Here is an 11,371-nt window from a genome sequence, read left to right on the forward strand (position 1 = left end):
TTATGTTGCAATGGGAGCTGTCCTGCCATCCTTCTGGGGACAGCAACCACTCGTTCAACAACAGTTGACCCTAGGTGCTCAGCCTCCAGTTGCTCAGGTGATGCAGGGAGGACAGCCAATAGCCTGGGGCCAACCTGGTATTTTTTCTCCTACCCAGCAACCATGGCCAACCGTAGCTGGTCAGTTCCAGCCAACTGCCTTCATGCCAACACAAACTGTTATGCCTATACAAGCAGCCATGTTTCAAGGTACCATTGCTCCCATTGCTACTGTTCCACCCACAAGCGATTCCACCAGATCAAGTCCACAGACAGACAGGCCCAGACAGAAAATGGGAAAAGAAATGTTTAAAGATTTCCAGATGGCTCAGCCTCCTCCAGTGCCATCAAGAAAACCAGATCAGCCTTCCCTCACTTGTACCTCAGAGGCCTTCTCAAGTTATTTTAACAAAGTTGGGATGGCACAGGAAGCAGATGATTGTGATGACTTTGACATCTCTCAGTTAAATTTGACTCCTGTGACTTCTACAACACCGTCCACAAACTCACGTAAGTACCTTAGTGCTTTCAACCATAATGCTCTTCAATGTGACTGTCTCCTTTACAATGTTTTCCTTTCCCCTGATGAACTAAATTGGATCACATACATCAAGTTCATATTTTTCTGCACCCAAATCCTCTCAACTATAATGCTTCTCAGTTGTAACTGTCTCCTTAGAGCATTTTCTTTTCCTCTGACCTGCTAAATCAGATCACAAATGTAGACTTAGTGTCTTCATGCATGATCAAGCTTTTTAAACACGTCCTGGAATTAAGAGTGATCCAGATTTCAAGTGAACTGAAATGTAATTTATACGAAATTTTACGAACGAGGTAATATGTCTGCTCTTTAAAATAAGCCTATGCTAAGTACATTTGAGACTATTTGAAAAATGCTAAAACCATAGATGAGAAAAATATTTACTCAGCAGTGGTGAGGGAGCTAAATACATCCCAATCAGGCCACCTTTAAGGAGGACCTACAGGATAATAAGACATTCCTATGGCCCTAGTAGTGGGGAGTGCATGTTTTGGTGCACAAATGTGCTTATTCTGTATCGGGGTAGGCAACATTTTTTGGCCAGAGTGCCAAAAAAACCCACAATGGTTACCTTGGAAGGTGCCAGAGTGCAAACATAATGAGGGCAGGATGTACATGGCAGGATGCCCTGCTTGTGCCCCTTGCCCCGCACCCAAAGCCCCTGCCCCCCAGCCTGGGCTCTGTGGCTGTCAGCAGCTACCCAGAACCTGGGTCAGATGAAAACATCTGTTGCCTCTCTGCCCCGGCCCCAGCTGCCTCCCAGGCCTGGCCCTAGGCTCCAGGGAGGCAGCACATACTGGCAATGCTCCCTGCTGTGCTGTCCTTGCCACTTCTGCAGAGCAGCATTGGAACCTGGCGCGGCAGGGCACAGCAGGGGGCACAAAAAGCTGCCTGCTACCAGCTCCCTGCTGCCCTGCCACATTTCCCCTGCGTGCACGGGAGTAGCGTGGGGAACAGCACAGGGTTGTGGCCCTCGCTGCTGCCCCTGCCTGCAGGGGAAGTGTGGCAGGGGAGCTGGGAGCAGGCAGCTTTTGAACCTTGATCAAGCTCCCACAAAAATCAGTCATCTTTCTATTGACTTGTGTATGAGCTGGATTGAACCTTTTGAGATTAACGTCTTGTAAATGTATGATTCCCAGAGACTTTACAGGTGGAGTTTCCCTAAGCACTCAGCCCTGTGGCCCTATTTAAGTCAATGATAAAACGACTGACATCTGTAGGTGCAGTGTTAAACCAAGGCTGAGCACCATTGAAAATCCCATCTATAGGCAATTATTAACTTACGCAGTGTGAGATGTTAAATAAAGAACAGAACAGAAACTTGTAACTTCTGTTCAAATCAAAGCGGAAAGTCTAAAAATATTTCTAATGAAGTAGAGGCAGAAAATAAATGCAATTGGTTATGTTTGAGTGATAATAGATGTATAAGAAATCTGTAAAAGATGATGGCCTATCCAACAGCATTGTTTTCTGGATTTATGTAAAGCTGCATCATGAAGATATTTTGGTGGGGTTTGGAATATCAAAATATCATATCAGAATTTCATCATCAGTTTAATCATAAAATCCCTCAAGATCCATCTCAACTAAAATCAAATATCCTACCTGTGAAGCGTGTTTCAAAAAAAGCTACAGGAAGATCATATTAAAATTAAATTTGTTTCAAATCACAACATTCAAATACTGGCTGGTGGAATCATCTTAATTCAGAGTGGCTGGATGGAATAAAAATTTGGAGTTGGTGGGCTTTTTTATTATGATTTTTCAGACTGCAGGCTATTTGATTTTGGGTGCTTAATTTTACAGAATACAGCTTCTCAGAAAATAGCATTTTGGGGCAATGTAAACACGGATATTAGATATGAGCAGGTTCTGAGTTGCCTGACTCTCTGAATAAATGTAATCATTGTATTTTCTATTGTTATTACCATCACCTTTGTTTAGCTCCAACCCCTGCTCCCAGACAGAGTTCTCCATCCAAATCATCAGCATCTCATACCAGTGACCCTACTGCAGATGACCTCTTTGAAGAGGGGTTTGAAAGCCCAAGCAAAAGTGAAGAGCAGGATGCTGTGAGTAGCGATATGACTTTTAATATGAACTTGACTTTTTCTAACTAGGAAGCAGAAAGGAATTACTGAAAGTGACTTGGTAATGACAAACAATAACTCCTTTGGTTGATTTTTAAAGGGATGCTGCAGAGAATATTAATGACCAAGTACATGGTTTTAGCATCTGAAAGGATTAGCATGGAATTTAAATAGATATGCATTAAAATTGGACTATGTGATAAATGTGGGGGAGGGGGGTTCATTTAGCAACCCACACAATTCCATAGACCAATTTGGACTCGTGTTGATGTATAAGGGAGTCCAAGTCATGAACATGCTGAGGAAGCAAAAAGAAGCATAAGAGTATGTATGCTGATTAGGGGGTGGCTGATTTTGATTTGCAGATTCTAATATCTCAGCTGCTTTTCTTACTGTGCTCCTCAGCACTCTGGCCACTCAGCATACCATTTTTCTCCTTTAGACTCCATTACACCTAAAAGACTCAGTGGGCCCAAGCTAGAGGTATTAGCCAACTGGGCACTGTAAGGCACAAGTTGGCCTGGTTAAACAAATGTAAGTCTAAGTGAATCAACAGAAGTCTCGAGGGAGCCTAAATACTCTGATTTACATGCTGAGGGTATAGAAAAAAAGGTGTAAAATACACAAGCTTAGAATATCTGTGACTCACATAGATTTGCTTATGAATTTATTCCAAGGTCTGCTTTCAGGACCTGATTTGTTTTATTCATTATAGTCTGATCCAGTATCCATCAAAGTCAGTAACAGCTTTTCTATCATCTACAGTGGGCCTTAGATTAATCTCTTTATACGTGAAATACATGTTTGAAATCAATGGGAAATTTAAGGATGTATCAGTTGTATGATCTCATACTGTGTGTTTAATACCTACAGTAGCTGCACATGGTTGGATGTGCCCATATAATGAAAATAACCTCTTACTGCCTTTTCACTTTTATTGTTGAGAAAAAAAAGGTGTTATGTTCTTGTATTCTAGCCTGATGGATCTCAGGCCTCATCCAACAGTGATCCATTTGGTGAGCCCAGTGGTGATACTATAAATCCACAGGTCGGTAGCTAGATAGCGCAGGTTTGGGTAGGTATCCGTCCTTTTTTTCCTCTCACTGTCTTGAGGTGTTTGCTTATTCCTCCACCAATGCCTACCATCACATCCATGGATGCATGATTTATTTTCCCTTTTCATCTTTTCCTCCCCTTCACCCACAATTTATTCTTTACTCCCAATGGTTTGCATGGCTTTTGCCATCTGTTAAGTGTTGCAAAGTGTACAGTTTTTGTGTGTTGCAGATGCCTGCATGCTTTAAACAATGCACTTGTGGATTTGTTTCTCAATAATATTAAAATTGTTAAGGGAAAAAAATAAGGAAAACTCAGAGATGATTGATAAATCATGATTGAATGCATCAGGCAAAAGCTTATATTTAACAAAAATGACTCTGGCATTTGCCTTGGTGCAACGTATACTAAGGGGAGGAGACCATCTTACCCAGTGGAAGGAATTTAAATAAATGAATAAAGACACATGAACACCTTTCCCCACCTCCCAAATCAATATAATAGGTCAGTTGGAGAAATGCCTTTCTCAATATCTGTACATAAAAGAATTGCAGTATTGAATTTGAAATGTGGGGGTTTTTATCTCTAGCATCTAATTAAAGGCACAAGAAAATGATAGTGATTATATATTGACATAGACATACTAATTCTTTTTTTAAAGTTACTGTTGCACATAAAACATTTAAATCTAGTCATGTGGAAAGATAACCTTTTCAACTTCTATGCAACAAAACACTGCATGTATTAATGTGCACTAAGGTGCTTAGATATTTTCCCTCTGTTATACATATGTGTTTTGTCAAAGACCTTGTGAAGCTACAGTGAAAATGAATGTTGAGCGTTGTCATTCTGTCCAAATATAATTTACCGTCACAATTTAAAGAATATATTTCATTAGCTGTTCTCTATTGTACTTGTATTTTTGTATTAATTAGGTGCATTACTTAATATGGCTTGTTTCTCATCACTGACCTGCTGAGGTAAATTTATAACAAAGGTAGAATAATCTTATTTTGTCTAGGTACTGCACTGTATTATACAGCTTAGTATCTGTTTTAAGCTTAAATATTTTAATCTCTACTTAAAATTGATAGTTTCATTAGAGAACAGTTTATTTAATATATTAAAATATGATAAAAGATATTCAGGTAATTTAGCTTCGTTTCATCTTGGGGAAGCATTTCCTAATTCAGCGTAAAAAAGAGAATGACCCCAATATTCAGCCGCATCGTAAGCTGTGGGAGAAGGAAGTAAAAGTACCTTAATCTTTACTTTTTGTGAAATAAGCTACCTTTTTGCCTTTCCCATCCTGGAAAGAAAGGTATTGAGGTGAAATCAGCCATAGCTCAAGTTAGAGCAGTCACAAGGCTAATTTACACCAGCTAGAACTGCTCTCTTTGGAAATGATGAATGTTATGGGGGTTAGCAGCCCACGTAGTAATTCATTTCTACTTTCTCTTGCTCCTTTCTGTCTCCAGCCACACTGACATTGGAGAACAGAGGTCTTGAGAGAGGCTGGCCATCTGTTTTTCCTTATGCCCCTGCAGAATTCTTCTGTTATTTGGAGGGAGAGAGTCTGGCCATTAATCCAAATTACAAACTCACTTTAAAGCTATGCATGGATGTTTGTTTCTTATTATCTGTTTATTATATAAGTATCATGCTCACGATAGCTCTCACCTGAATAAACCCCTCAAGTGAATCATAATGACAGCATCTGGTTTGAATTGTTGACCACCACAAAAATGGCTTGTGTCATCTGGAAGCCAGTATTTCACATAGCTTTTCCCTATCAAGACTGGCTGGTTGCTTATAACAAGAGTGAAAGTTGAATAATTACATACCACCCTTAGATTGCAAAGTGCACATATCACGACACCCGTGCTTATTTAACACTGTGCAAAATGGTGTGGACAGGGGCTTCTAAGAGCTACCACAATACAAATATTAAATAATAACATATGGTCAGGACATCTATATTGCCTCTTGCATTTGAACATGTGGCTGACAACACTCATGTCACTCTGAGCAACATAACGCATTGTTACTGTTTTTATTAAGTATACTGGTAGTATCTAAGAGCCCAGCCATGGGCCAGGGCCCTGCTGTAGTCATCACTACATAAACATGGAACAGAAAGACAGCTCCTGCCTGAGAGGGCTTATTTTCGAAATTTCATTGCATCTCAGCACAGTGCCACAGTGTGTAGGAAATTTGCCTCCTGTAATAAGCCCCCAACTCTAAAGCATTATATAATAAAGAAAGGCAGGGGAAGTCCTTATCCCAGTCTCCACAGAGAATTGTAAATAGGAGACATAAAATAGCATGCCTATTAGGCCCAGCATTTTTTGCTTAATTTTAATTTGTTCTTCTAGAATAGGACTGCCTTCTTCACGGGAGCTATTTTTGTACGTAAAAGGCAAATTGCAATCGGCTGGACATTTCAGAGCATAGCTGTTCAGAGCAAGAATTGCACGTTATCCAAGTGGGACGAATGAACTTCCCCAAATCTTGATAATACTACAGCAGACTTCCAGAGTGATTCAATTCCTGATACCTTCATAATCTACTGTTCACATACACTATCTCTGCCTCCTCTATCTCAGGGTATTTAGTATACTTACCTACCTGCTGTTTCCTAATCTGATCTGAGTTTCTATGTTAGCAGTTCAGTTTCTTGGGTCCTTCATTTAGAATAACTTGGCACCTATCAATTGCTATCTCCACATCTATATTTTTCCTCTCATCCTCTTGCAATCCTAAGAAGTTTGAAAGCTTCAGTTTATCACAACAGCAGCCATTATCACAACTACCCTTTTTAGTAATGACTGTTGAGTGCCTAGTCAGTAAATCTGACATTTATTGACAGGTTAAATCTTTGAACCACTATGATTTGAGACCAAAATAGATCATTCACAGCTAAAGGAAGTTTGACTCTTTTGCAGAGCTATTTCTGGTAGATAGAATTACATTCGGTCATTTTCTCTCTTGAGAGAAAGCCAAATGTGCGTAATTATTGCAAAAAAAGAATAATGAATAACATACCTTCATTAGGTGGTTTTTGATTTTTTTGCTTAGGTGGCATAATATTATTGCTTTCTCTAGCATGTGTGAGAGGGTAAAAGGGGAGAAAAAACAAAGATATGTATTTACCTAAGTTTTAGGAAAGAAATTACATTTTTTACTGTCTAGGTTAAGCTTCATTTATTCTAAGTAATGCTAGAAAAGTCTTTTTTTAGTCATCTTCCTCCTCAGTACATGTGGTTCCTATTACTATAGATGACAAGGAAGGGACTAAATCTGAGATGTGCCAGGTCTCTGCAACTTTCATTGAGATGCCCTCAGTACATCTCAAATTCAGTTCAACATTAGCAGGTACATAATAATATATTAATAATATATTAATATAGGGTCACAAAGCATGAAAAGAAACAATAGATTGTTGTGGAGGTAAAAGGCCGTGGACAGAAGATCAGAAACCTTTAATTTTTTTTACATCAGTGGCTGAACAGGATTGGCTGACCTTATGTCCTGATTACATAATCATTAGGGCTGTGCGACACTTTGGTCCATGATTCGATTCGGCAGAGATTCGGCCCAATTCAGTGACCGAATCGCTGAATCCAAATTGAATTGGAGGACCCTTTAATCTCTCTGAATCGAATTAGGACCCTCCAAATCAATTCAGAGAGATTCGGAAAGATTCAGCGATTCGGACATAGACATAGCTTTAAATGTTTTTTCTACATACCTCTAGGTAGCAGGCATGGCTTATGAATGCTGCAGTGCTGGGGTGCATGGAGCATCCCACAGGAGTGTGAGGGGGTCCCCAGTATGCTTGGCAGCAGACCTGGAAGTGGATCAGGTGCACTTCCAGTCCACTTCTGGGTCCACCGGGGAGCACACTAGGAGGCCCTCGTGCACCATCCCCCCTGCCTCGGTGACCAGTGCTTCCTGGGTCTTGAGGGGGCACCCAGGGTCCCCCCACGGCTGATTGCCAAGCTGGGAAGGTGCCAGGGGGCTCCCCAGTGCACTCCCTGGTGGACCCAGAAGTGGACCAGAAGTACTTCCGGTCCACTTCCGGGTTCACTGCCGAGCATGTGGAGGGCCCCCCCGCACTCCTGCGGGACACTCCATCCACCCCACCATTGCAGCATTCACGAGCTGCGCCTGGTGCCTCAAAGTACGTAGAAAAAACATTTAAAGCTGTTTCTATGTCTGAATCACTGATTCTCTGAATCAGCATCAAAAATTCAGATTCGGCCAAATTGAATCAGGGACAGTGATCCAAATCAATGAATCAAATCACGGTCCCTGATTTGGGCCAAATCTGAATCGAATAGGGCCTGCTTTGCATGTCCCTAATAAGCGTTCAATATATTCATCAAAGTCACCTGTATCTTGCCTCTATTCCTAATATCACAAGAATATCTAATATCCCAAAAAATAAAATTCTGTAATGCAATCCTTTACAGACTACAGATTAATTCCTATAGAAAAATAACGATTGTGAGTAAAATTTGGCAGAGTCAGAGGCCCAGCAGTTTATCTCTGAGCCTAGACCAACCATGCAATTGGCCATCACTTTAGCCAGAGGTATTTTTATGCACCCCCCACCAGATAGCAACCAAGTCTGCAACCCCTGTTGCCTCTCCTCAGTTATACTACAGGAAGGAGTGCTAGGTATCCTTTGGGCTCACATATTTCAACCAAAGGCATTTAAAACAACAGAGAAAGTGTGAATCCACTGGGCACATCTACACATTAATTCAAAGCTGTAGAGCCTAGTGCATATTATGCCTGAGTTTATTGCTCCTAGGCCCAGCATTTGAATGTGCTCCTGGGACTGCAGCACATTGAACCAGGTTGCAGCCCCGGCTGGCACATGTAGACACAGAGATGTTTACTGTGGAGCTAATTAGGCAGTTCCTCAGTAAACGTCTTGTGTAGATACACCCACGGATCTGTTGCCAAGTCCTTATGTTAAATAGCAGTCGATCTATGGTTGATTCTGAGTAGACCTTCAGAACATTTATGGCTAGAGCAGATCACGATACTCTTGGAGCAGTTGTTCCTAAACAACCTCTGAAGTGAGTGTGGACTATTGTGAAGTAACAAGTCAAAGTCATCACACTTTAAACACTGACACATGGATCACGAGTCAAACAACTGGCTGCCCATCTGTTGTGCTCCCTCTCTGGATGACAAGAAAACACCATTCATTCTTGTTAACAATGGTTCATAATGGTCTCATCTACTTCTTCCAATATCAGAGGTTAACAGAGAAGCAGCAGACACTGAACCATGCCAGGATCTTACCTGCTAAGCACAATGAACCAAAGAGAATGCATTGCCATGACTTTGGATCTGAAACCTGCCCTGGCCTTCCATCCATTTTAAGATGCTGCTATTGTATGATGAATCCCCAGAGTAGAACAGATTCACAATATCCCTGAAACCTTTTTTTCAGGACTGGTCATTTCAACTTCATTTACCTAGCTCACTCAGAGACAATTAGAGCCTAGAAGCAGTAGACCTATCCATACAGTTGCTTCTCACCTCTAAAACACCCACTGCAAGGAATTCAAAAGGAGCTGCCTTTCTGTCTTCAGGCCCAGTAATAGGACTTCTCTCTTCCCCTCTATTCCCAAAAGATTGGAGCAGGAAAAAAATAAACACTTAACAGTACAATAATAGGTAGCAACTTCCTATTACTCCAGGACTTGAAAAGACAGTGGATGGTATTTCCTTCTTAATTTTACAGTCTTGAGTAAACCATGAAGATAACAAAGTGACAGACATTTGTTTTGTAAACTGCCAGTAGCAAGGTGAGATTTTTGCATGCTGGGAAATGTTTTCAGTCTAGTATATTCTCTCTAATGCTCACACTATTGAATATTAAGTCATATGCAATAACTTGCTGGTTAGTGCATTTGCAGAGCCAAGAGGCGCCAAACAGAATAGCATTTATCTTGCAGAGTAACTCAAGCATCAGTGGAAGAATAAGATAGGGCTCCTATAACTAGCATAGTGTACACTTGCTGACTGCTTGCCAAAACTTTTGAGTCAGCATAGCCTGCTGTATGAAAGATGCATTATACTCCAATGGTGCTCTTTTCCCACTTTCCCTTAACATCCCTCTTTTAATGCAGCTTCTCAGTGCAAGGATTTCCTTCTGGCTGGATGACCAGAATACACAGTCTCATTTCATAAAGCTTATCTGCTAAGGCTGGGCTGATATGTTGAGAATTTACATTATAGGTCAAAGAAACCCAAGCCAACAGTAACTTTAAAATTTAGTTGGGGGGGGGGCAGTTTATACAGCATTCTGTGTAGCAGCGTATCTTAAAGGGGACTGCAGAAAGGTACCAACAATTAAAACAATGCTTGGGCTGCTTTCTAATTGGGATCCCATGGAAAGCAGAACGCCCAGGGGGTTGTGCATGCTCTCATATCAGAAGCCCAACCTGATAGTGACAGTTTAGATTTACATCCTACTGGGTACATTTACACAAGATGCTAACTGCACAGTAGCCTAATAATAATGCACCATAGCTTGTCACACTACGGACAGTGATAATATGCTACTGCATAGTATTACTAGGCTACTGCACAGTAGCATCACTAAAAAGGTGTTTTCTGGAGCTACTGGACAGTAACTCTGATTACTGTGCATTTATTTAGTATTTGATTATGCCACTGACGGGCAAGGTTCTTTGGATAGATGTAATATCTTTTATTATTAGACCAACTAAAAAGTTGGAAAAAAGTTCTTTGCATGCTTTTGGGCACAAACATCCTTCATTGGGCATAGGGAGATTCTGCTGATGTTATGTGTTCTCCAAGGTAGAAAAGAAGCAGATTTACAACTAGCATGTCTGCAAAAAGGCAAATGAGCGGAAGTTAGAAAGACAATGGGTAGAGATAGGAGGGGAGGGAAGGGAAGGGCCTTCACGTGATTGCTTGCATTCCTTGACACATTTCCCTCCCTTCTCCCCTTCCCTCCCCTCCTCTCTCTACCCATGGTCTTCCTCTCTTCTACATCTCCTAGGTAGAAAGTTCTGCCTAGGAGAACTTTTACAGTCTTTTCTCCTATGCCTGAAGGAGGGTGCTTGTGCCCGAAAGCTTGCAAATAAAGCCTTTTTTTTTTCAGAAATCTAGTTGGTCTAATAAAAGATATCTGCTTAAACTCTGTTTTTCTCCTTCTTTCCTTTTCAGGATCTTTCTGTCCCTTCTCTTCTAACCTTTGATACTCTCCTAAGTATTTCTGTAATTCATTGTTGCTAGTTTCACTGATGGACAATGATCAGCATCCACTCTTTAAAGTCAGTTTGGTCCCTGACATAACCAATACATTTTTGGGGAAACGTCTTATATAACATTTAAGATTTATTCTCCTGCTTTGGCATTTGGGAGGAAAGCATAAAACTGTGTCCATTAATGGTATGGGATAGCTAAAATAAAATGAATAAATTAACTCTAAGAATGGGACCATTACTACGTTGCCCATATTCAGTATATATTCAAGACAAATATTTGTGTGGAAATAAGTTAGATTTGTTTAAAGTTTGGCATGCCTGGCAATGTCTAATAGTGTGTGTGTGTATGTGTGTGTGTGTGTATATATATATATATATATATATATA

The 11,371-nt window shown here is 40.7% G+C and overlaps 1 protein-coding gene across 1 annotated transcript in view; it reads left to right on the forward strand.

Moving 5' to 3' along the window:
• The window catches only part of DAB1 (DAB1, reelin adaptor protein), a 340,711-nt gene that overhangs the window by 323,338 nt on the left and 6,002 nt on the right, over nucleotides 1-11,371 (forward strand). The window contains exons 13-15 of the mRNA XM_019501227.1: nucleotides 75-548; nucleotides 2,524-2,651; nucleotides 3,646-3,744. Coding sequence (XP_019356772.1) covers nucleotides 75-548; nucleotides 2,524-2,651; nucleotides 3,646-3,729 — 686 coding nt within the window. The 3' untranslated portion in view covers nucleotides 3,730-3,744. The remainder of the gene's footprint in view (nucleotides 1-74; nucleotides 549-2,523; nucleotides 2,652-3,645; nucleotides 3,745-11,371) is intronic.

The sequence above is a fragment of the Gavialis gangeticus genome, unplaced genomic scaffold, assembly GCF_001723915.1.
Source record: "Gavialis gangeticus isolate Ggan-Ray unplaced genomic scaffold, GavGan_comp1, whole genome shotgun sequence".
NCBI classification, from domain to species: Eukaryota; Metazoa; Chordata; order Crocodylia; family Gavialidae; genus Gavialis; species Gavialis gangeticus.